The sequence below is a fragment of the Corapipo altera genome, unplaced genomic scaffold, assembly GCF_003945725.1.
Source record: "Corapipo altera isolate COAL_440 unplaced genomic scaffold, ASM394572v1 24b, whole genome shotgun sequence".
Classification (NCBI taxonomy): domain Eukaryota; kingdom Metazoa; phylum Chordata; class Aves; order Passeriformes; family Pipridae; genus Corapipo; species Corapipo altera.
Genome location: NW_020884888.1, coordinates 3,331,902 through 3,359,108, shown reverse-complemented (window position 1 = coordinate 3,359,108; position 27,207 = coordinate 3,331,902). Strand labels below are relative to the sequence as shown.

At 38.3% G+C, this 27,207-nt stretch overlaps 1 protein-coding gene across 2 annotated transcripts in view; it reads left to right on the top strand.

The window, feature by feature from the left end:
• Positions 1–27,207, top strand: part of GABBR2 (gamma-aminobutyric acid type B receptor subunit 2) — a 476,962-nt gene that overhangs the window by 229,221 nt on the left and 220,534 nt on the right. For both annotated transcript variants that reach the window (XM_027643926.1, XM_027643927.1), the window contains exons 6-7: positions 5,850–6,041; positions 7,174–7,410. In XM_027643926.1, the coding sequence (XP_027499727.1) occupies positions 5,850–6,041; positions 7,174–7,410 (429 nt within the window). The remainder of the gene's footprint in view (positions 1–5,849; positions 6,042–7,173; positions 7,411–27,207) is intronic.

Sequence of the window (27,207 nt, the reverse complement as noted above, 5' to 3'; positions counted from 1 at the left end):
CTGCAAACATGCACACTGTTATTGCCATTGGAAGTAGCAGGATTAAAACGTGGATCTATATTTGTACCTGCCTGAAAAGAAAAAATCCCAAAAAGGCAGATTTTAATGACCTAAATTTTGTATTGGTAATGGATTCTTAATCTAAATAGTCAGATTAATCCTGTATGATCCAAGAACACAATAAATATAATGGAAAAGCAATAATGATGGCATCTAAATTTCAGAGGATGTTTTTTAGTGTTCACTTTGGGAGACAGTTACCTACCCAAGAAAAGAAAGGAAAGGCAGAAATTCAAAATCTGAGTGCTATGTGTGCCCAGATGCATTTTGGCTCATGCTCAGCAGCTGTCCCAGTTAGTGGCAAAATTTGGAAAGTAAATTTTAGAGTATATTTGGAAGGAACAAAATCTGTTTTCATCCAAAAGGAAATGGAAAGTATTCTTTTATTTTTCATTCTTCTCATCTCTAGGTCTTTGTATATAGATCTTTTTGTTCTGGCATTTAAATTGGATTGACAGAGATAATATGCTATTTTTTCATTCCTGGAAGAAAGAATAGTCCTTCGCAGCCCATCTCCTCTTCAGATCTCTTGGAGTTGGGCTGCATTTCCCCAGTTGAGGGATCCTGGTCAGAACTGTCTTGCAATCCAACATTAGCAAGAGATTGGTCTCATTTATGCCACTGCCCCTTATTTCTAGTTGTCTTCCTCTATAATTCTTTTCTAAGTCCACATGCATGTGAGGCCACTGAATAAATCCTAGAAGCCCTTGGAGAAGCAGGCTGTCCTCTCCTCTGCATCACTCTAGTCTGAAGGATTTCGGGGAGAGGATGTCTCTTTCACACAAACACCCACCAGAGCTTTCTGTGGCTATGGTTTGGTATGAACATGGGAGACATGCGTAACTCTGAGCGGTTTGAAGAATGACGGCTGCTTCTAAAGTACATTAGTGTCAAAAATAAAAAGGTGGATTTTTCTGAAGCCTAGATAAATCTGAGAGGTCTTGTATTTAGACTTGTATAAATGGATTTATTTGAGAGTTTCAGAAGAAGACTATATGCAGGAGAGGGCAGTTCAAAGTAGGTCATTTATATCTTAATGCACTACGATATGTCAGAGAGCTTGTTATTAGTCATAAAATATATTGTTGACTCATGCACTCCTACAGATATATGTCTAAAAGCACAGTAATTTAGATATGCCAAGGTTTTTAACCCCTCTTTTCCAAGTTTATCTTTGGGTAGGTTTCACTTGTGATTCCCTATTATATTTTACAGGGTGTCTGATGTCAGCCAGAGAAAGGCTTTGAGTTTGTTAAAAGAATATGTTATTTCATGAGTGCAAGCTTTATTCTTTTTTTTCTGACTGTGGTTATAACTTGAATATTTTTTCCTAATGACTTATGTAGGTGGTAAAATCTTTAAAGTCTACCTCACTTTTCTGCCTGGATTCAACAGTCATGTGCTGCGAGGTTTCCTCAGGATATCCATTCATTTGAGTTCATATAGAATCATAAAATCATTTAGGTTGGAAAAGATCTGTGAGATTATCAAGTACAATTAACCCAGCACTACCAAGTCCACCACTAAACCCGAAGTACGACATCTTTTAAATACCTTCAGGCATGACGACCCAATCACTTCCTAGTTTCTTGATAATCCTTTCAGTGAAGAAATCTTTCTTAATACTTAATCTAAACCTTCCCTCATGCAACTTCAGACCATTTCCTCTTGTTGTATTGCTTGTTATTTGAACGGGACTGACATCCACATAATAAATGTGCTAAAAGACTGTATAATTCAATGGCAGACTTTAAAAACCAGACAGGACTGGTTCAAGTCAAAGTGAATGTTAGGGAGTGTTTCCTACAATGATTTAAATAAGCTTAGCTATTCATTTAACACCAGTGTCAAAAACAGTAAGCAATTTTAGTTCTATGGAAATGTTAACTTTGTAATGTCATTTCCACCTCAGTGGGATGAATTTGATGTTTTTCATGGAATAGAAATTAGAGTTTTTTGCTCAAAATCTAATACTTCAGCAATCAACAAGTTGCCAGTAATTGTTTACTACACATAAGAAAGATCTCTTACAGAAATTTCTTTGCTGTAAATAAGCATCCCTTTATTAATTGAAACACAAATGTGTCTTTTTAAACTTTAGAAAGTTTAAAAAGAAAAACAAAAATTCAATTTCACAAGGGCAAAAATTGTCAATGACAGTTTCCTGGCTGTTTGACAGCAACTCAGAGCTTTGCAGCCTACACAGGGCATGAGAGAAAAAGTAGGGAAGATATATCTTGTTCTGGTGGTACAAAGTACTTTTAAACCTTCCTCACCTTTCTCTTGTGTGTCAAAAAATCTTCCCTTAGAAACTGAAACTTGTAAGAATTGGTCTGCGTGCATTCAGTCAGTTCAGCAAAGGTCCACGTATTTCAAGCGATTGTATCTTTTAAGCATCAAAATCACCTCCGTTTAACAGAATGAACAGGGAGGAAAGGGTGGTAAAAAGCAGTATTTTGCAGTTAAGTCTTCTGGAATCCAAACACTGCTCCTGAATGCTATCAACTGTGCTATCACTAGAAAAATGACTGCTTGGTCATGGTACTAAGCCATAGAGGAGCTGATTTTCTTCCTTCCTTTGTCTTCCCCAGACTACCCTTCAAACCCTGCCATGTCACCATATCTCTAACGATGAGCGGCCAGCTCATCAAGTGTTTGTTTTGGTTTTTGTTAAACCAAATTATTGCAGAAATGTGAAAATGCAACCAGACTTTCAGTGCACCCATGTTGGGAATGATCCCTCATTTCCAGGATGGAGTTCCTGGCTTTTTTGAAACATTCAATTTTCATTGCATATCCCAGGGCATTCACAGATTATGCAGGAAACAGTTCAAGTGCTTATGCAAACAGAAAATTTCCAACAGCTCTAATTTCAGAATAGTTCACAGCCAATACTTTCTGGCAACACACAATTTGATACTTTAATCTCTGTAGAGCAGGGGGAAGCTACATAAGTTTGTCCTTCCCTAAAAGCACTATTCTGTGTCAGTTTGTGTCCTTAGTGATTTGAAAACTGTCAAATAAAGGACACTGTGTCACTGAAAGGTCTTGAATAACCTAATTGTGAAATGGAAGCTGTTTTATACCTAAGGAAGTACTGCAGGATGGGATTGCTGTTTTCCACCCACACAGATCTGGGATGCAGTGTTGCCATAGGTGTGGCAGGAGTGGAGAAGGGCAGGGGGACAAAAGCAGATGTGTTTCTGGAAGGGTAGAATTAATGAGTAAGAGAAAGACTAACTATTTCTGCAGATTCCAACTCAGTATATTCTGTGGTTCTTTGATTGTGGAATAAGTAAGTGTGGTGGGTTGACCCTGGCTGGATACCAGATGCCCACTGAAGCTACTCTCTGGACAGAGGAGAGAAAATATAACAAAGGGTTCATGAGTTGAGATAAGGACCAGGAGAGATCACTTATTGATTACCATCATGGGCAAAACAGACTCAAAGTGGGAATATTAATTAAATTTTTTACTAACAGAATCAGAGCAGAAGAATAAGAAGTAACACAAAGCTTAAAAACACATTCCCCTCACCTCTCCCTCCTTCCAAGTTCTTCCTCCTCCCCCCCAGCAGTGTAGGGAGATGGGGAATGAGGGTTATGGTCAGTTGTTTCTGCCACTGCTCAGGGAGAGGAGTCCTTCCTCTGCTTCCTGTGGGGTCCCTCCCATGGGACACAGTCCTTCACAAACTTCTCCAGCATGAGTCCATCCCACAGGCAACAATTCTGCACAAACTGTTGCCATGTGGGTCACTTTTCCGCGGGGTGCAGTTCCTTCAGGCACAGGCTGCTCCAGCATGGGTCCCCCACAGGGCCACAAGTCCTACCAGGAAAACCTGCTCTAATGTGGGCTCCTCTTTCCATGGGTCAGCAGGTCCCTGCCAGGACCCTGCTCCATCTTGCCCCTCCCACGGGATCACAGTCTCCTTTGGGCATCCATCTGCTCCAGCATGGGTTCCTCCATGGGCTGCAGGTGGATCTCTGCATTCCCGTGGTCCTCCATGGGCTGGAGCTGCTCCACCATGGTCTGCAACACAGGCTACAAGGGCCTCAGCTCCGGCACCTGGAGCACCTTCTCCGCTTCCTTCTCCACTCACCTTGGTGTCTGCAGGGTTGTTCCAGTGTTCTCACTCCTCTTTTCTCTGGCTGCATTTTTCATCTGCACAATGAGTTTCTTTTTCCTTCTTATTTTTATCACAAAAATGTTACTATCATTCCTGATTGCCTCAGCCTTGGCCAGCAGTGAGTCTGTCCCTGGAACTGGCTGGCATTGGCTCTGCAAGACATGGGGGAAGCTTCTGGGAGCTTCTCATAGAAGCCACCCCTGTAGCCCCCCCATTACCAAGACCATGCCACAGAAACCCAATACAGTAAGATATGAGATGCAAGACATGATGTTTCAGACACGAGGACTTTGAACAGCATTGTATACAAACGCATTAAATTTGATTTTGGCTGAACAAAAGCTCCTGTAACCAGTGGCCAAACAAATCTGCTTTGTGCACAATAAAGTTATGAACTGAGTTGGCACCACTATAATAGACTTCACAAATTTAGGTATTAACATATTTAAGAGGTTACCCTATTTAATATTTTCTGCTATTCATGTATAAATCTGATACGCTTTTTGTATGATCTTTGGGATACTTTTCAAAACAGTTATTTCTGAATGACTAATATGTCCTGTTTGCATTCTTGTAATTTCCTCCTTCTGTAATATTTTCTGTGAAAACGTTGCCACTTTCCTGTTAAGAGCTCTAAGCTTGTGCCATGTATTTCTGAAAATTGGAATTTTTGTCATATGCCTTCTATCTCCAGTATTGCTTCTATTAGGAGCCCAAGAAGCATGAAATGTGCTGTTTTGAAATGGAGTCTGACTGAAATGTCAAAAGAAAAATATCTAGTTGCAAGACAGTGAGAGAAACATCTGAGATAAAACTTGCTAATTTTGTCCTAGAACACTCTTCACAATGGAAAAGAATATCTGTTGTGAATAGATCAGCTTTTAGGTACAACAGCATATGTGTCTGACTAAGAAAGTATTTCTGTTTCCAGTTATATATATCTGCTAAGTATTGAAAAGAGATAAGCACCACCTCAGTAGCTTGGAGTACAGTGGGCTGTATTCAGTATTCAAGCAGTACAGAATTTCATATGAAGAAATTTCTTGCTAAAAAAAAAAGAAATCACTAAGATTTCGCTTTATCAATTTACTATTGATTCATACTCCTTAGAAGAAACTCTGCGGTCTCTGTTTTAGCACAGTCATCTAATCCGACTTTGCCACATTGTGATTTGATGGTGCCTATGATCCAAGTTTTCTTGTTTAACCTAATCCTAGTTTATGTAGTCTTTAGGTTGATATAAGGGTGATAATAACTTAGTTTAGATGTGGTAGCATGGTAGTGGTCCTATCACTCATGTACTAGTTGTGTTATGAAGAATTTTCTGTGCACAGCTGTGCCTTCTGCCAGTGTTCCTCTTTAACTCCCCTGGTTTTAGAATACAGTTTCAGTTTTCTGTTTTTGAAGAAATGGTCTACTGAAAGCAGAACAGGATTTAGTAAATTCTCTTCTAATTTCCTGTATTCTAAAGGCAGGAGTCTTCAAGAAAAGAGTCTTCATTATTAGCAAGTGACTATTCTAAACTGTTCAAAATACTTGTGGATCCTTTGATTATGCCATAATTTCATTAATAAGGAAAAAACGCTAACAGAAAGCAATTGCTTTTATGTTCAATACCTCTATTACAATGACTATTATCTTTTCTGTTTTTCTTTATTTACAGGCTTATGATGAAGAAATGTATGGCAGCAAATATCTGTGGATTATTCCGGGGTGGTATGAAAACCTTTGGTGGGAATCCTGGATTAATTCCTCACAGTGTCTCAGTAAAAACCTTCTTGCAGCCATGGAAGGTTATATTGGAGTGGATTTTGAGCCTCTCAGCTCGAAAACATCAAAGACTATATCAGGAAGGGTTAGTATTTTTCCTCCATCTATTTTATTATACCACCAGTTGTCTCACCAGTGCGTTGGCACAATAAAGCACCAAGAAGGGAGGTGAAGCTAAATGATTCTTCTACCAAGATACCTGGCAGTCATCATGGTTAGTCTAATCTTTTCACTGGTTTGCAATTTTTAAATATTTAAAAATCAATTCAAATTCTCTACAGGGTAAGAAAACACTAAAGTCCCTTGCTTCAAATCTGTCCTCTTCCCTCTATATGAACATTATAGCCAAATGTACATTAAAGCTTGAATTATAATTGCGGTATAGTGCTGTGTCATGTCAAGTTAAATGGTTGAGCACAGAAAGAGAAAACTTTTATATTTAAACCTATTCCTGCAAACAGCTAATTTCAGTGATGATTTGTACCTTTCAGAACTAGGGGGCAGTAGGTGAGGCTTGTTTTTAATATATAAATATGAGGTATTTCCATAAAGCACATAACATCTGATCACAGAACAAATCCCTACAAACTCTGACCGATGAATAAACATGCCTGATTTTGCTGCTTTTCATCTTTTTTTTTTCCATGTGCCTTTCATGCCTTGCTGAGTGAGCATGAAAGGCAACTTTACTGAAAGGCAACTCATCATAAGAGAGCACATCATCAAGAATGTAGTGAACTTGTAAAACATAGGCAAATTGCCACTCAGATAATTTCATATTAAGCAAATGGTTGCTTAAGTAAAGGTTATTTGATTTGCATTATCCTGTAAAGTGTAATCAGACCAATAATTTGCAAGGATACAGACTTATTCTCTGTTCAAGTATTATAGCTCACCAGTACACTGGTAGTTTTGATTGAACTAAAGCCTTTTGTACAAAAGCAAAATAAAGCAAGTTGTTCTTCATACAGTGAAGCAGCACAGTTGCTTTTGGTCGCTCTGTCTTCTAGACCTTTCTCCCACTCTCGCTAGCAGTTTTATAAGTCAGGCAGCACGTTTTTTGAATTTTAGTTTCTTTCATAATTTTTATTTTGACGGCCTTTTCTGTATTAGTCATGCATGTCTCTAAATAGGAGGGTGCAGTCTGAGGTGTTGGTTTGGATGCAACTCTGTAACATGTTAAGTATTGAGGTAAAACAGTTTTTTCTCCTCTACAGACTCCACAGCAGTATGAAAAGGAATACAATGCTAAGCGTGGTGATGGACAATCCAGCAAATTTCATGGTTATGCCTATGATGGAATATGGGTGATTGCCAAGACCCTGCAACGGGCAATGAAGTATCTGAATGCCACCACCAAGCACCAAAAAATTGAAGATTTTAACTACACAAATCACAAACTTGGCAAAATTTTCCTGGATGCTATGAATGAAACGAACTTCTTTGGAGTAACGGTAGGTCCAAATCAGATAATTGTGGGGTAGAGGAGGCTTGTGATTCTGTGTCAGTAGTTGGAACAAGCATCAAATATTAAGTACTCTTGAAAAAGAAACACAGTTGTGTATTTCTTCTATCTTCAGAACTTCCACAGTTCTACTTTATATTAAAAATTAATATTGTTGCCTTGAGACTCTTGTGCATTACCTGTCTTCTGATGCCAAATGATGACACTGTACAATTTCTCAGTTATCAAATTTTTAAGCATGAATGTTGTTTGAATTAAGAACTCAGAGTGGTCTCAAGGGAACCACAAGTGTTACAAGATGCAGTGACCTAAGTGAATGTTTAGCAGTTACGGAGTAGATGGAATGAGATCTGAGAATACATGTTTCCCTCCATCATTAATTTTTGTTAATAGGTTATAGTACACCATCTCTAACTCCAGTGCTGAACTTAACAGGAGGCAAAAAGGCTAAGACAAGGAAAGAAAAACAAAAACTGAACAAAAAAAAGGAACTACATAGCAGTGTGCAATTTCAAGCCTATTGATAAATGCTGTACTTGGAATAACTCAGGACAGGTATATCTGAGTCCCTGTAGAGTCTGGTTCATAGCTACTACTTATCAAAGATCATTAGCACTGCTTAATTGCCCTTTACTGCTCCCCCTCCAAAATCCAACAAAACCAAACCCAAAATCTCTGAGACTGAAAGAAACCTGTTTTTTCATTAGTTTCAGGGACACCAGCAAAACCTCGCACACATCCCTTTAGGGAGTGAATGAATCAAAGCTTCACCAACGATATTCAGCTGTTTACTTATTTTATTCTCGCAGGTATAACTGTTCTCAAAGACATTACTGCATGATTATTCACTGTATTTAGTGCATGTCTGAGGTGCTTTGTAAAATCTTTCTCTTTAAAATTGTTCTACCGAGTCATAATGACAATGCACAGCCCAAATCTGGTACATACAAGGATCATGCTTCCTGTTCCCGTAATTCACAAAAACATTTTAATGTGAAAGATATGGAGAGAAAAAAATCTGTAGCAACTACAGTTTCTTAGGACATAATTAGAACAAATGATACTCAGGTTTTTCCAGACAGCACAGAAAAAAAAGTGTTTTAGAGGCGATATTAAATGTCTTTCATTGAAGTGTTCAGAAAGTTGAAGGAACAGATTGATTCGTACCAGAAATATTTTTAAACTTTTTATTCTTCAGTGTAATAAACTGCTGTAATTTTTTACCTAATTTAAAACTTTCACTGGAATATAAGTTTTAAGTCTTGGAGTGCCAAATCTAATTTTTTTTCTTCCAGAAAATGTATTTTAGTATAGAAACTTGCTCTAAACAGGGAAAGGACATTCCTTTTTTCAGGCATATCTATGCCAAATATAAAATGAGTTTCTGAAAAAAAGAAGACATAAAAAGGACTAAATTTTATCAGTATTCAAAACCTCATCCAATAATATTGTAAACTGTGATGTTGTTTATTAGGTAAGAGAAGATAGACAAGAAGCTGTAGCCAAGAATCTAAAAATGTAAAATCTATTAGGCAGAGGCATCTTTCTTTATGCTTTCTGTGAATATGATATCAGAAACACTGTTGTGTCATAAATAATAAATCCCTTTACCCAGTTTTCATTTTCTTTGAAATTATTTATGGGAAACCACACTGTTGAGTGGTGTATTTTGTGGAATTTTTAAATAATTTTGAAAAGACTTGTTGGGATGAAGTGTACTAGTTCCTGATTATACAGAATATCGTTCTTTCAGTTTTCTGTTATTTTTTTCTTTGTTTTCTAGGAGGAAACATTTAGAAAATAGTTAAGGATATTGCCCAGAGACTTGACATGACTAATCCTATTTTTATGCTTCAGAAACTCAGTGCATAAGTGTTATTTATTCTAATTTTGCTGTCAGAAATCTATTGGAAAAAAAATTATGGACATTTTTTAAATATTCCTGAGTGTTCTGCTCTCTTTCTGGAATTTTTTTTTTCATAGCAAATTGATTCCTTCTGTTATTTTTCCTTTGTCCTCATCTGATTATCTGTGCATATCAAAGAAGATATGAGCAAGGAAACATAAATTTGGTGTATTATCAGAAAATAGTAATACAGTTATCTGCTACACTTTTTCAAAGATAAACTAGACACCGTTTTACAGGTAAAAAAGGACTTTGTGATAAGAAATGAAATATGAACAAACAAAAGACCTGGAAGGATGTTCCTACAGTTTTATTAATCTAAATACTCTAATTCTGGAGTCAGATTCACTGGTGGTGTCTGTTTTCTAATTGAGTAAGGCGTTGTGTGGTTAGAATGGTCCATCTGCAGTGACCAGCTTTCAGGACTGGAGTTCTTTTGATTTAGGACTAGCTTGGTCTTCATGGTGCACATTTTTCTAATTCTTTGGTTATCAGAGCACTTAATTATTTATAAATGGGAAAGTTATTGAAATGGGGAAATACCTTAAAGGGTTTTGGACAATATTTTTCCACTTTTCCTAATTCAGGTAAAGGCAGTTGTGTAAACTGAATGCAACACTACCACCTTAGTGGTTTATAAAGTACAAGGTGCCTGTTTCCTTGCTAAATATATCCCTCTTCTCAAATAGTACACATTCTTTCCGAAAACCTAAGTGTTAGAAAATAGAAGATGAGAAGTATTCAAACAATTTAGTTTGACACAGTTTAAATGTTTGAGGAATTCCCTTATATAGTTGGTAGAAGCAATGAAAGTAATTTAGAGTTGGAGGATCTACTGAGGTCTCTGTTACTACTTGGAATCAGTACAGAGGGATAAAGTGGTGGGAGACAAAATATATATCTGGGATATCTATGTATCTTCATTTCAATTACTCAGGAGTTTGTGGCATGCTACCTATAACATGCTGATCAAGTATGTATGAAAGCGAAAGAGAATTTTCCACAGAGCTAGAATAATTCTCCTACAGCAGGATTGTTTGTCTAAAGGATAATTAAAAAAAGAGAAAAAGAAAAGTCAAACTTTATTTTGTGTAGTACTACCATAATAGCACTACCTAGCTTGTAGGCTTAAAAATTAGTGAAGAATTAGTGCTGTCTTCTCAGGATATCTAGTAATATTTAGTGTATACTGAGTTGAAATCCATCTACAGAACAGAAGGATTTTGTTTTAGTAATTTTTTCCTTTTTTTTTCTCCCTGTAAAGACTATCAATGGCTACACAGCATCAATACACTTACAATTACAGCAGCATTGACACTTACAATTACAGCAGCAAAAAAAAGGTTAATTATAGCTGGGAAGATGTCATAGAATGGTTTGGGTTGGAAGGAACCTTAAAGGTCATCTAGTTCCAACCCCCCTTGCCATGGGCAGGGACACCTTTCTCTAGACAGGGATGCTGAAAGCCCCTTTAAACCTGGCCTTGAACACTTCCAGGGATGGGGCATCCACAGCTTCTCTGAGCAGCCTGTTCCTTTGTGTCACCACCCTCACAATAAAGAATTTGTTCCTAATATTTGTCTAAAACTACTCCCTTGAAGTTTGAATCCTTTCCTCCTTGTCCTATCACTACATCTCTTATAAATAGTCCCTCTCCAGTTTTCTTGCATGTCCCCTGTAGCTACTGAAAGGCTGGCATATTAAATACCTAATTTGTTCTCAGAATGGTAGAAGTTTGTATTGGTTCCATGGGGTAACCAGGTAGTGGGAAAAATACAGTGCATGTTGGAGGTAATTTTTAATTCCTTTTTTATGCAAAAAATGTCACTGCTTTTTAAAAATGTTTTTCTCTAATTTTCTTTTAGTTTCACCTTTGTCACTGATGTGAAGTCATGAATTTTATCATTCTCACTGTTTTATGCCTGAAGTCTTATAACTGTTGCAGTGGGGTATTCTGCTCCTTGCAATTATTGCTATTATCTGCTATTATAAATCAGGTTTCAAATTTGTTAATTTATTTCTCATCCTCATGGCCTTCTTTTTTTTCTGTGTAACGGAAAAAGAATTGCAGTGAAGGAGAGAGAAAATTAAATACAGTGTTGTCTTTTCCTTTTATGTGAGCCTAAGACTCTAGCACAGTAGGATAAAATTCCACTATGGTAGCTGCTACACAATTGAAACCACAGCCATGAAATAGCTTTCAAGTCTGTCCCTGGCATCCTGCATTTGAAGGGATGCAGTCATGTTTCATAACTGGAAAAATGCTTATTTATATGAAGTTCACTTTCCATTTTGATGCTGATTGTTTCTGAAGATTTATCTCAGTAACCTACCTCCACTTTCCAGGCTACTGTGCTGTACATCAATCTCAGAAATACAGGAGGTGTTAGCATCAGAATAGGAACAGGGGGAAAGTATTTATTTCATGTCATACTAGAAAAATAACATACCTTAGATGGTTAAATTAAAAAAATATGTCGGTCTTTAGCAGAGATTCAGATAAAATTAGTATGGATTTCAGCAGGGTGAACTTGTGCTTAATATGGGAGTCCAACAAGCATTTCTGTAGTGGCATTGATCAGTGAGGCTAATTTTCCTTGAACAGTTCTGAATCAAACCTCAAGAGCTATTTATACCTGCAGAAAAATTTTCTTTGTTGATATGCCTGAGGTAGGGTAAATAGTATTGGGGTGAGGGCAGAAGTTTCAATCAAGCAACTTCTTGTTAATCTGGAATAGAGCTTTAAAAATACATTTAATTTTATAAAAGGGAGGGGGAGAGGTGGAGGTTTAGTGTGCAATGGAATACTTAACATCTGTTCCTGAGAAATGCTTTTAGATGTTCAAATGATTTTGACTTAATTTTGAGCATTTGAAAATTTGTAATTGGACATTAATACTAATGGAGTGATTTGACGGAGTACAATAAGCTAACAAAACACAAAGGAAACTATATGTATGTATGCACACACATGGAGATGCTCACAACCCCAGCAACTCTTGGCAAATCTGTTTGTTTTCCACACCTAGATCCATGGATTATGAATATGATATGCTGACTTTAATGCCTTGTGTTGTCTTTTGATTTTCCAGAACTTGATTCCTGTTATGGAATTTCTTGTGTAGCACAAGAGAGAAAAATACTTGGGGTCTGGCTGTGTGCAAGATCCCCTACACAGCTTTTTGTTTTTCCTGAATTTTGAATTTCAGTTTAACTGAGCGGAGATAAACATGGTGAATCTCTTACTTCTTTACTTCCTCTAGACTTCCAGTGCATTATCCAACTCAGATGAGCAAGTGAGAAGAGTGAACTGGGTTGGTGAACTAATTTGCTCTCTATCTGGCCGGTTCATTTAGGAGACTCCTCAAAATAGAGAGCTCTTAAAGTAAACCATCAGCAAGTTTGCATAAGGTCATAAGCAATGTTTGCTCGTTAGGAAAATTCAGTGCAAATGTTTTCATCTGCCAACAGTGTAAAACTGCATCCAGAAGGAAATCCTAACTTTTAAAGTGAGAACTGAAGTTCAGGAGGGATGGACGTGCTTCAAGCAAGAAGTTTTGAGTGCACAGGAACAGGCTGTACCAGTGTGCCGAAAGGCAAGCCGGCGGGGAAGACAACCAGCTTGGTTAAACTGGGAGATTCTGAAGGAAATCAGGGATAAAAAGAGAACTTACCGACTGTGGAAGAAAGGGCTGGCTACTTACGAAGAATTCAGGAAGACAGCTAGATCATGCAGAAAGAAAATCAGGGATACAAAAGCGCAATTTGAAGTTAAATTAGCCACTTCTGTTAGGGATAACAAAAAGTCCTTCTATAAATACATTAATAACAAAAGGAGGAGCAAAGAAAACCTTCATTCTTTGAGGGACTTGGAGGGAAACATAGTTAATAGAGATGAGGAGAAGACTGAGGTACTTAACACTTACTTTGCCTCAGTTTTTACCAGTAGGACAGGTGGCCCTCAAGGCAACCGGCCTCTGGAGCTGGTAGACAGAGATAGGAAACCAAATAGCCCCCTTGTATTCCAGGAGGAAATTGTTAGTGACTTACTGAGTCATCTGGATCCTCACAAGTCTATGGGACCAGATGGGATCCATCCTAGGGTAATGAGGGAGCTGGCAGAAGAGCTTGCCAAGCCGCTCTCCATCATCTTCCAACAATCCTGGCTCACTGGGGAGGTCCCATATGACTGGAAGTTGGCAAATATCACCCCAATCCATAAAAAAGGCTGCAAGGCTGACCCTGGTAACTACAGGCCTGTCAGCCTGACCTCGGTGCCTGGCAGAGTTATGGAGCAGATCATCCTGTGTGAAATCACACAGCAGCTACAGGATGGACAAGGGATCAGACCCAGCCAACATGGGTTTAGGAAGGGCAGATCCTGTTTGACCAACCTGATCTCCTTTTACGATCAGGTGACCCACCTGGTGGATGAGGGAAAGGCTGTGGATGTGGTCTATCTGGACTTCAGCAAAGCCTTTGACACTGTCTCCCATAGCATACTCCTGGAAAAGCTGGCAGCCCACGGCTTAGACAGGGGTACTCTGTGCTGGGTCAGGAACTGGCTCAAGGGCCGGGCCCAGAGAGTGCTGGTGAACGGAGCTGCATCCAATTGGCGACCGGTCACCAGTGGTGTTCCCCAGGGGTCAGTGCTGGGCCCAGTCCTTTTTAACATCTTTATCGATGATTTAGATGAGGGGATTGAGTCCATCATCAGCAAATTTGCTGATGACACCAAATTGGGAGGGAGTGTCGACCTGCCGGAAGGCAGGAGGGCTCTGCAGAGGGATCTGGATAGACTGGAGAGATGGGCTGACTCCAATGGAATGAAGTTCAACAAGGCCAAGTGCCGGGTCCTGCACTTTGGCCACAACAACCCCCTGCAGCGCTATAGGCTGGGCACAGAGTGGCTAGAGAGCAGCCAGGCGGAAAGGGACCTGGGGGTGCTGATCGACAGGAGGCTGAACATGAGCCAGCAGTGTGCTCAGGTGGCCAAGAAGGCCAATGGCATCCTGGCCTGCATCAAGAACAGTTGGCCAGCAGGAGCAGGGAAGTGATCCTTCCCCTGTACTCTGCATTGGTGAGGCCACACCTGGAGTATTGTGTTCAGCTCTGGGCCCCTCAGTTCAGGAAGGATATTGAGGTGCTGGAGCGGGTCCAAAGAAGAGCAACGAGGCTGGTGAAAGGACTAGAGCACAAGTCCTATGAGGAGAGGCTGAGAGAGCTGGGGTTGTTCAGTCTGGAGAAGAGAAGGCTTAGAGGCGACCTCATCACTCTCTTCAACTACCTGAAGGGAGGTTATAGCCAGGTGGGGGTTGGTCTCTTCTCCCAGGCAACCAACCATAGGACAAGGGGACATGGGCTCAAGCTCTGCCAGGGGAGGTTTAGGTTAGATGTTAGGAAGAAATTCTTTACAGAGAGGGTTATCAGGCATTGGAACGGCCTACCCAGAGAGGTGGTGGATTCACCATCCCTGGAGGTTTTTAAAAAGAGATTGGACGTGGCCCTTAGTGCCATGATATAGTAATTGGAGTTGGATCAGGGGTTGGACTTGATGATCTTGGAGGTCTTTTCCAACCCAATCTATACTATGATACTATGAAATTAACTATGACATTTCAAAGATTAGTCCTCAAGCTAATCAGCAGTTGATGATTTAAAAGTTATATTAGGTGTCAAAGGAAAAAAGGCTTTAGTCTGAAGTTGTGGAAAACTTACTGCAGCATCTGTCATTTTAATAGCTGGATATTTGATGAAAATAAATGAACAAAATACATTTATAGAAAAGCTAGTGAAATATTTTCTAGATACTGTCTCTTAGCTTCCTCTGCTTTGTATTTATTTTTTTCTGTATCCAGATAGTGTTCAATATAATGTTTAACACGCCCTAGAAGCTGCTTTGTTGCTATTTTGTGTACAGAGTGTGGAAGTCCCTATAAATAATAAAGAAAAAAAAGCCAAGGAAAGGTGATTGCACTGTATAAATGATAATGCAGGTTTGTACTTCACAGGGTAATTCTCCTACACGCTTCTGAAGAAAGCAAGCACATTTCAGTAATACCATCACCTTATTTTTTTCTGAAGTGTGATTTGTTTTACAGCTGTTTCTAATCCATCTTTGGTTTATATTTTTGGACTTTTTCTTCTTTTGCTCTGTTTTGGTTTTGACTTTTTGTTGTTGTTGTTGTTTGTTTGTTTTTTTGTGTCTATATTACTTGAATTTGAAGGATGAAAGACTAAAGAAAAAAAATATATATTTGTGATATTTGGGATCTCTGTTCTACTCCAGATCAGCAGTTAAGCTGGGAGAAGGTATCAGTGGTTTTAAAGACAATTTCCAAGATGGTTTCTACCTCTGCCAGTTGGGTTTCTCTGAGTTTGGTGCACAGGGCTGTTTGAAAATAGAAGCATACTGAAAGAGTGGGCAGCGTATACATTTTGGACATGCGATATGGAACTACAGGTTCTGGTATCTGTTGCATAAGTAGGAAATTGTTTTTCCTGATGATTAGGCGACCTTTTGTGTTCTACTTAGAAGTACTAGGTAGGTAAGCTGCTCTTTTGACACTCCTTCAGCATTCAGTAGAAGAAGAAGGAAAAATGTTATGTACCTTCTTCCACTGCGGTATAGCCCTGTGCCCTGCTTCACCAAGGTGTTTTGTTTTTTTTTTTCTAAGAGATAGGAAATGTTGTTTGTGTGCCTGTTGAAAAAGGGTGATAGAATAAAATCCTACAGATGCTTATGACCGGCTTGTAACAATCGTACCCATGAAATATCATCTCTTAAAACTTATAGAAAACATGGAGTAACTCCACTCACCTACACTGTGACTTCAAAAAATGTCAGTATTTTATGATCAAAGGCAGATGACACATCAGTGTGGATCTCTGGTGATTATCCCATATCAGCAAGAGATTATACACATCTCTCTTCATCATACAAAAGACCATAGGAAAGACCTAAGGATTTGCAATATATGCTATAAAGAACAGTTTTGACAGAGTCTTTCCTGCAATTATTATCCAAAATGGAAAATGTGGTCTAAGGTATGTGATTTTGACAATGTTGCAAAGTTCTAATTTGAAATGTCACCCTTACTCTCACTGAAACTGCAGCTGCAACCTCCCAAGGAAAGATTAGAACACTGCTGTTAAGGCAGGTGCAGAAGGAAATTGAAGTGTGATGGAGAAAGAAAAGTCCAAGGTGATTTAGTTGCCCTGGGACCTGATGCAGTTCTCGGTAGCTGTGGTAGCTGACATAGTGTGTCAGTCAGTACAGTAGCCTAGCAAACAACTGTTTGCTAGGGTTATGCATCATAACTTGAGTGCTATGATTACATAGTGCAGGTTAAAATTATTTCAAGGCCCTTTCAAGTAATGTTGCATGTAAAGGAGGACTGCCCCTTCCCAAGAGAGGGAACAGATGAAGTGTCAGCAGAGTCTGAGTTCTGGGTGGAGAAGCCCTGGGAGAGGAATTGTATCCATAGCTGTGTCCCTTACCCACACACACTTTTTTTTTTTTTTTTTTTTGAGAAGAACAAGTCTGGAAAGGAAGACTGCAGGAGAAGGTGCATTTAGGAGAATCTAATATGAAGGAAAAAGATTTCTTGGAAGGCGTTCATCTAATCTGCATCACTGAGCAGTTCTGAGTTTCCAGTCTCCAGTGTCTCTTGTTCTATTTCTGATTTTCTTAGTACTTCTTAGGGTTTAATAAACATTTTCTTACCTGACTGTGCTTTTCTTGAAACTGATTTAACTGTCCTTGTTGAAGAGCATATCACTAACAGATTACGATCATTCCACATAAGTATGTTGAGATATAGATGTGTTTAGAAGATGGACAATGTGTTTACTAGATGGAGCTTGATGGTCCTGAAGAGTCAGTTAGGCTGCTTTATGGCTACTTGGCAGACGGTGTGTGACTCAAGTGCAGGCTACTACAGGCACAGCTGAACCATACTTCCAGATGCAGGTGATGCAATGAAGCATAGGCAAAAGTTATGAATTATGGACATTCCAGAGTAACTGTTTTGCAGTGGTATAGTTATTCCTGCATTTGGTGCCCCTAAGAGAAGGAAAAATTACGCATGGCAAATTTAGGGATGCTACTGTCTGCTATGTCTCCATTTGAAATTACAAGCAAAATGGTCTTACATGGATATTTCCAAGCCCTCAGCTGCCCAGTTTCTTGGGGATGAAATTTACCAAACAGAACAGCGTTCAGGTGCACCATACTGTCTTACTAGGTACAGTGGTCAGAACAGCAAAATTAGTTATTCTGCATCAACCTGAATCTGCAAACTCTTTCCTCAGACCTGTCTCTGATTTATCTCTTCTCTCCTAGAAGAGGGCACTACAGAAGTACCTGATTTAGCTTAAAGTCTGAGATGTGAATACCTTTCTGTCATGATTCTAGAGTTAAAAACCACTATTATTTTAGAGAAAACATATTTTAGAAATAGTATAAAACTGAATTCCTGAGTGCTTGAGGGAATTACAGTTCTTGTTTTATTGTCCACGGGAACAGATGTTAGCCCTGCTGCCTTGGGAATGTTCCAGCTCTGGTAATTCTGTTCTGTGTACCTAAAACCCTCACTGAGATTTCAGATGGATAAGGAAGTTATTATTTACTAGCTTTACACCAGGACTTCTTTGGGACAATAAGTGCCATAAAGATGCAAAATTTTAGTATTATTGTTCTCCCTTCTCTTAGTAGGCATTTTATTATTATTTCACTTCATAGGCAAAGTATAGTAAGATTTTACTGTTTTGATCCTGTTCTTTCAGTTGGTGGCAAAGCTCTTTTAACTTCATTGTGAGAAGGAGGTGGTCCTTACCTAGCAAAGTGCTTTAATAAAAAATTTGCAAATACAACTCAAAATGGTATTCCAAAATCCTTTTTATTCACAGAAAATTTTAAAAAAACTTCTTTTGAAATGCTTTCTAGAATTAATGAATATATTCTAAGAGTGTTGATCAGGTGTAGTGCTCTAAGTTAGTAATGATTGATTAGTCTCAAGAGCTTGTTCAAGTGCATTTAGAGAATGTGTCTAGATAGTATACTATGTGGAATTACATGACTCAGATGTCAAATAACTGTGAGCGAATAAAATGCTGTGGTGGAGTATAGCAATTTAGAAGTAATGTCTAGTGGTGACTATGAAAACCTGCAACTTTTAATGCAGATCATGTAAATCAAAGAAATGCTGAATATTTTAGTGATCAGTTGTGCTCATTATGTAAAGTCCTTTGGCACAACAGTGTAATTCTTAACTGGGTATCAGTTGGCTGGGAATATGAAACACAGAAAAAAGATGAATGAGAAATATCAAAGCATAGAGATAATATTATGAAGGTTGAAGCAATAGGAAGACTATTCATAAGCCAGTATGTCAAAATCTTAAGAATATGATTTCTACCATTTTTGAAGGGTTATCATCATGCTACTCTAATATCTTCTCAACATCTGATTTTCTTGAGAGTTTAGAGGCTGAGTAGAGCACACAAATAATAAATATCTTTCTAAATATGCTTACATCTGAAAGCAGGTTCATTTTGTAAATAAATTATGAAGGATAAAATTAGTTTTAACATGCTTATTTTTATCCTTTACAGCACTGATTTGGATAATCTAAGAGAAGAAATTAAATAAGTACATTTTTATGATAACTTTTGTACCATATTCACAAAGATCAGTTGATTTCGGTAAAATATATTTCTTTCCATTGCTCAATAGTTTCATGGCAAACTTTAATTTATATTCTACTTTCATCTGGGTTACCCCATCAGTGGACAAGTTTAAAAAGGTTTTGAAAGGAGTCTTTTTTGTCTTCAGTGAAAGTGACCCACATTGATGTTACAAGAATTAGAATTTAGCCTGGTGGGAATTTTTGTGTGCACCTAAAAGCAAAATTTTCCCTTGGGGAATATTTTGCAATGTGACATTTTTACTTTATGGCCAGCAAAAAACCCTTAACTTTCAGAACTGTATTTTAATTCTCTGTTCACAGTGCAGTACTTCTGAAATTTTAGCTTCACCAATTAACATACTCTCTGCTGTTGTTAGTCTTTATGACAGCTCTAGGCAAAAATATTCCTTAACTTGAATATGTCATTTTGCTGAGTGTGAATCCACCTGCAATGTTAAGAGTGGCATTATTAGCTGACTTAGCCTGGAAATGCTCTGGGGTTGTCAGGTCTGATGTTCAATGGATTATATTTTTATACATCACTGCTCCTCTTTTCTGACAGTCATGATTTCTATGATGAACTAGTTTTCTTCCTTGGAGAGGTGCTCCAGTTGCAAATAGGATTCTTGGAGCCTGCGAGCATTTTAGTGAAACACAAGAAAATTTAAGTATTATAATGACATTTAATGTGGACAAATGGACAGTATATTTTCAAATAGTTTTTTAGTATTTTTAGAGTCAGCTTTTAGAACTTCTGTATTTGTTACCTTCTGCTCTTCTCCCCACCATCTTATAGGAGGTTGTTTCCTCAGCTGCTGCTGGTGATAAGGATAGGTTTTGCATTGTCTAGCCTCTACTATAGCAATGTAGAGATAGTTCTTTTTTTTGAGATTTCATAAAACAAGAAAGATCTTGCACTTAATAGAGGATATGATGTGGTAGGACTTCCCCCTTGGAGTTCTTCACATGAAGAAACTTGTGAAAGGTGATGAAGTAGAAATTGCAGCAAGGCCCTTGGTGGAGCTCCTTCAGTACAGGACAACATGTTCCATTTGTGCTGTGTCCCAGCTTCAGATCTGCCATGACATAGCAGGCAGAAGCCAAAGGCAGTACTCTGCAAATTAAAGGAGTTTGCCTTATTTTTTTTTTTATTTTTCTGCCCCGTCACCTAATGTGAACTATTTGTAAGTATTTCTGATCTATAAATTTTAGCAAAACAATCCTAGGAGTCTGACTTCTACACTATCACCCACTTTATATCTGGTCTGTAGTGACAGCTGAGGTTGTTGGCATATGAACCCAAAGCACTGGACAGAAAACAGGCTCTTGTCTCATTTTTTTTAATAAACAGTTTTAATCAAATCTCAGAGCTGTCATGCTTCACTTGTTGAATCTTTCTGTGTGACAGTAATTTTTCCAATTTTTTAATAAGTACTGACCTCAAATGCACACAAAATTATAACCATGCCTACTAACCACTGTCAGGAATCAGATTGTTGTTTTCAAACAGTCTAAACAGAAGTTCACGTCTCTGTGCTGTTGATCCTTCCAACAGCATCTATATTTTTATATATTAGCCTTCAATATCTAGTCAAGGCTTCATGAAACTTTACTGTCTCTCTTAAGAAGTCTTTCTGCCTCTCATCTAAGAACTTACTGGACTGCTTTGACAACCTTTAATTTTGTGTCTATGACTAAGACAAGCAAAGCTGTACACAGCTCTCTTACTTTTACGTGATCAAGCCTTTTTGGCTGAGTGACCCTTCACTCTGAGCATAACCTGCACAGTTTCTGTATCATGTCACTCATTTAGTGTTAGTAGGTGTCATAACAAGTAAATAGATGAAGAAACCTAGCTCTAATCAAAAAAAGGTAATTTGAATTCGAAAAGGAACTTACAGCTACCCAATATCATAGAATGTGTAAATAAAGCTGTCCAGGGCTGACATTTCCTCATCACTGAAGAGTACACTCTACAGTGATGACATGTAAAATTCTGAGTATCACTGTAATGCTGAAAAACTGAAGAATTTTCCAGAGTAAATCAACACAAATCAAGAGATTATAGAGAATGATTTGAGGGAAGAGTGGTCCATAATAGTGTATTTCAAAATCAGAAAACCTACAGTGGTTTTTCATCTATAACAGACTGAGAGATGTTTTTTTACCTGCTTAGATTAACTATATAGGAGCCAAGCCTTTAATTGGAAATCTTTGAAAAATAAAGATATTATTTTATTGCTTGTAAATTCTACACCTTTTCTACCTTGTAAACTGTTTATCAAAAACTTCTGGCAAAATTCTTCTGCCCGTGCGATTTCAATTCTGCCTCATTCATTCTGACTGCTGAATTAGACAGTGGTTCAATTGTGTTTGATCATGTAATTAGGGTGATGTTGTGCATAAGCAGTCATCATTGTGAGTGCTGCAAAATATACAGAGCTAAAAGCCACAGCTAGAGACTGCAAAGAATATTGTCCCAGGAGTAAGAGACAGCAGCAGACCCTGGCAATTCTCCCTCCCTCCTTCAGCCACCCCCAGTGAAGGACAGGGTCCTGCTCCATGCAGTGGAGGAAATAGCTTGTTGATTTGCCTGTGAAGTCTGAAGAACTGAAGGTCTTACCCCAGCTGGCTTTCTTGTCCTGTGTGCCACTGTTTGACTTGCCTTCTGATGCACGGTGGTGATGCTGCTCCTGCCTGGTGACTGTTCGTGTTTGGTTGAAATGTTCTTCAGGAGTTACAAAGGGGAAAGGAAGTTTCAGTGGTCAGAAGTGCGTGTCTCAGGTGAATGTGAATTTTGTGAGACAGAGGTGTACTTCTGTAGCCCAGAGGTTCTTGTTCTGCTGAACACAGATGTTTGCTGCAGACCAGAGAAGCATGTGAGTGTCTCCAAAGGAGGCTGCAATTATAGTAGTGTTTTCTAACTGGAAGTGTTGGAATTTCTTAACATTGAGTTTTCTAAGATCACAATCATATCTCATAAATTTTGTTATTAGTGCTTTTGTTATGAATGACACTGAAGCTTGGCATTTGAGACCCAAAATATCTAACTTGTCAGTAAATTTCCTTTTTTTTAATTAAAATCTTTTCTCGGTGTCAGGCTACGCAATTTCTTCTCCATTATGACAGTTTCACTGATATAGAAGCAAAGCAAAAATATAAGAAAAGCAATTATGGCACCACAAAATTTGATCAGGGATTAAAGATATAAATTGCCTCAGGTAAGAACACATAGATCACTTAAATTGCATCTAGGTATAAATCTGTCAAGCTACACATACATCTGAATAATAATTGTTTGCCAGTCCCTTTATATGAATGCAAAACAAACCAACACAGCATTAATACTAGATAACATACTGATTGTTGTGAGTAGACCTCAGCAGCATCACAAATGCATTGTAAGGACCTTTCCATTGTAAATTTTGGACATGTTAATTGATTCATGATTTTATTATGTGATATTAAAGCTACTTGTTTTAATGTGGCACTGTGGAAATTTTGCATCTAGATGATGTTTTCTGTTAGTTTCCATGTTGAAAATGTGGGTTATTGTATAGAGGCCTAAAAGCTGCAATTAGTATCCTAGAAAAGATTCAGTGTTCAGTTTTCTGCCTAATGTTTCAGACCTGTGCATATTAGTTTCAAGTTTTCCCTCTTATAGAAAGTAAGGGGAAAGTTTATGGGAAGAAAGACATACATTAGTGGGTATTACCTAACAGTGTAGAGCAAAGCCAGTTCTTTCTTCCTCCTTTAGGTCTATTTTCCATAACACAGGTACTAAGTCCCAAAGGACCCAGCAAGGGGCCATTTCCCCAATTTGAGTCAACACTTAGCCCATGAGGGAGGGGAGGGAACCTGCTTCAGAGCACTTCTAAAATGTATCCCAGCTGCTCCTGGGCTGTGGGAAAAACTGTGACAGTGGGAACAGAAATCCCTGTAGATGTGGTTCAGAAAACATTTGGATAAGTAAGTGTTATGAATCATGAATATTAAGCATGCTTTCCCTTAAAACCTGAGTAGTGGCATCTGAGTCATTGAGCTTATGAATTTCTGTAGCTCTTACTACAAATAGCACATACATGGACAGAAGGACGGAGGAAAAATGTTATAACAGAGTGAGTTAACAGAGTTTTTGATATTTGGTCTTGTTAACGTTAGTAAATATCTTGTGATTTGTTAGTAATGTGATAATGTAAGCTTGCGCCGTAGAGGGGATCTCTAGTTACTCATTTTAGCATAAATCCTCTTATCTAGTGTAAGTTGACCTATTAAGGGAGAGGGAGTTGTGGGGAATTTATATTTTTTTTGGTGTAGGGCTTTGGCACACTCTTTGATGATGGCTGCTCGAAGACCCACAGTTAAGGTGTGAATTAGCTTATCCGCTGGGAAAGAATGTATTCTTTTTTAAAGGAACTGTACCTCCTTTAAATTGCCCTTAATTTACTTCATGTAGGTTGAGTGGGGTCCTTTGGAGGTGAATTAAGAGAGAGCCAAGATTCGTTTCATAGGCAACCAGCTATCACTGAGCTCAGTTGGCTTTTCACCTCTACCAACGAGTCATCCCACTCTTTTGCAACAGAGATGGGTTTGCTCAGTAAATAGCTGCTCACAAGTAGCTCGCTTGGGTTTAGGGATGGCAAGCTTAAACTAGCGTTTTGCTTGGGTGTTTCTTGCTAAATCATGATGCAAAAGGTACAAGGATTAGTCTGCTGTTTAGTGCTTGGTTTGTCATTGCTATTTCATTTTTCGCTTTCAGTACGTGGTCTCTATCGCATCTTGGATGTACCTTTCTATTGCCAGTACTAGGTTGGGTGAAGATGTTTTAGTTTAGTGGGTGAGGTTGATTTGGTTTATATGCTGGTGGATGGCAGAGCTAGAGTTAAGCTTCAAGACCATCTGGTGTGGAGCAGGTATCTTTCAGGTGTAAGCTGAATGCTTTTATTATAGCTATGTCTTGGTAGACTAAGTGCACCTTCCGGTACACTTACCTTGCTACGACTTGCCTCATCTTTAGCTTGGGGGTTTATTAGGAATGAAATTGATTATGGCTTGTTAGGAGGGTGACGGGCGGTATGTACGTACTCCAGAGCCAACTTAAAGGAGGCATTATTGTCCTGCTTTACTGCTAAATCTGCCTTTCAGGAGTGGTTTCACATTCCTTGTCATGGAGTTTTCTGTGTTAGAAAATGTAGCCCATTTCTTCCATCTCATAAGCTATACCTTGACCTGTCTTGTTAGCGTAGTATGGCTAGTGTGCTCACTGTTAGTCCCTCAGTTTAGGGGTGAGCTGCTGATGGCAGTATATAGGCTGGTTTGGCAAGAGGTGGTTGGGTATGTTGTGGGTTATCCATTATAGAACAGGCTCCTCTAGATGGGTTTGGAGCACCGCCAGGTCCTTAGAGTTTTAAGTGTTTATGCTCGTGGTTCTCAGGCGGATGCTTGAGTGATGAAAGCATCGAGATTTAGGGCAAGGCATAGTGGGGTATCTAATCCCAGTTTGTGTCCTGGCTTTTGTGGAGTTTGGTTGGTCGTGAAGCTAAGATCATTTTGATGGGAATAAAAACTCTGTTTTTTTTATGTTTGGGCATTTGAGGTTTTTAACATCTGGGCATTTTAGGTTTCTGTATTTGTATGGGCATCAGTGAGTAAATGTCAGCTGTTAAAATGTTCAGGCAAGTAAAGATGCAGCTAAGCACTTAGAATATTGATTTTATTATGAAACTTATTATTTATATGTATTTAAACATAAGCGTACCATATTGTGTTTCTGATTGAAATACATCTATAAAGTATTGCCACAGGAAAGTGATGATTATGCATTTTATGTATATCCTGATAATCATGTTGTCTGTCTTATACATTCAGTGTTTTTAGATAAGGAGTGAATTTAGATGTGATAAATTTGTAAATTGGTCAAAGGTTGTCACAATGATGAGTGATAAAAAAGAGTGGTATTAGAAATAACTCCATAAAAATTATAAAATAAACATGGAAGATCCTAACTGTTGCTCATCTACAAATGTCAAACTACATATCTCTCCACTGTAAATCAAGGGAATATGTACTGTGAAACCAAATGTTTAAAAAACGTAGAATATTTTTCTCTACTTAATACAGATACTTAGAAACATGAGGAGCAGAATAGCTGCATTTGATATTTTATTTCTGAAAAGTATTTTCTCTGAACATTTTAGACTGCTTATACTTGTCTTTCTGTTAGGCTCTGTTTAAGTGAAGTGCTTAAGAGCACCCTGAATATTACGCGTGAGTATTCCAAATGGACTAGTGAAGGACTGTATTGAATCAAACCTTAAAAGAGTAGGCTCCTTGTTTTGCAAGGTAGGTTCTTATCAAGTAAGAAAAACATACCCCTTATAGAGTTAACATTCAGTCTCCTATGTCTGTGGAACTGTTTTACAATATCCCAAATGCTAGCAGCAAGAGGGAATAAACTTGGTTATATAAAATGCAAATATTATACAATTTTTAATGTGCATCTCAGTGAAATTAAAGGCATGTCAGGCTTAGGTTTTTAAATAAAGTCATGCTACAGCCTGGGGGCTTGCCATGGCTGAAAAACTAGTCTGTGACATGCTTTTCACTTCTCCAAGTGACATGCGAGGCAGTCCTACATCAGAGATATCGTGTGTTAGGCTTTCTCAGACTGCATGTATTTTATGATTTTAAGTTATAATAGAGTCACAGAATATCCTGAGTCAAATGGAGATAATAAAGCTGAAGTTGTTATTGTAATTTTACATTGGCTTTATTCTTTGAGGTCTACAAATGCTTTTTAAAATACATACATCATACATCTCATTTAGTATTAAAACACAGCCATATGTAATGCAATCCCAATACAACATAACAACCTTATTTTCTCTTGTGTCTGTCATACCAACTACATCTCAGGCTGCTTTCCACAATGCTCAGTAACTCTTGGCAGTACGCAGGCAAGAGTAGCCAGGAAAGAAGGTACTCCAAATGCCCTGTGCGTCACTAGGATAAAGTCATTCAGCAGTGGATCTCATACAGGAAGGGCAACAAGGGAAAAAATTCTGAAACACAGCAATTCCCTCATGCTTTAATGAGATTTTTAAGAAGAGAAAAGAGGAATGACTATCTTTCTCTGTCAATTGTTTTCTCCATTTTTTAAAATTAATTACCTCATGGCAAAATGTTTAATCTCTATCACGTTCACAAGATTTTGTTGTTTCAATTCCTTTAGTTATAACAACGAGAATTTACCTTTAATAACCACAACCTTTTAGCTAAATGCAGCCTTAAGTTCATGTCCATTTACCTTTTGTTAACTGGCAGCCAAAATAAAGCCCAGTTTACATTCAGAAATCAGACAACACTGTCTGTTTGACTTAAACACTGATTGTAGTTATCAAATGTGCATGGTTTGCTCTTCAGATGCTGTAGTGCACAGCCTTGAAGTGTCCCCCCCCCAGGATATGCACCTTATCACCATCTCTACCATCTCTCTTCCACTCTGAGATGGCACTGTCTTTTGCTCCTGTTTTTTGTATTTGCAAAAGAATTCTACTGGTCATGACCAAAGCTTGAAGTCTTTATTAAAGATATATTTCTCTCTCCTCACCTTTGTGCTGTAGATCTAATCTGCTTCTCCTGCTATAGTTCTTCTTTACCTTTGCAGCTCCTAAATGAAAAAGCTTTTTCCTTTGCTGATTGCCTGCTTCAAATATTTTAGACAATATCTCTTTTCACTTCTTATTCAACCATTCCGTACAGATGGAAAGGTCTTAATCCTCCCCAGGAAATTAATCCCTATGTACTTAATTTAATTTAAATTCCTCTACCAATGTCTATGTTGGGAAGTTATGTGGCAGTGAGTAGGCCATTGATTTAAAGCCTGTGATCTGAGAGGAGAAATAGTATTGGACATTCATGATGTTGGCAAAAGCTGCTTTTGTGTTTTGGCTTTCTGAATTTGCCTTCATTAATTCACATCTTTCTGCAGTGGAAGCGTTTGTAAGGGGTAGGAGTTTTCTCAATATAAGTTATTCCAAACCTTACTCCAGACAGATGGGGCGGTTTTCTTATCTTTCTCCCTCTTTTTCCTCCTTGCCTCTAGTTTGAAGATTATTTGTTTAGATATACCTTATTTTGTTGTAAACACTGGCTATTTTCCTGCTCTGATTTCCAGATTCCTGAAGCCTGT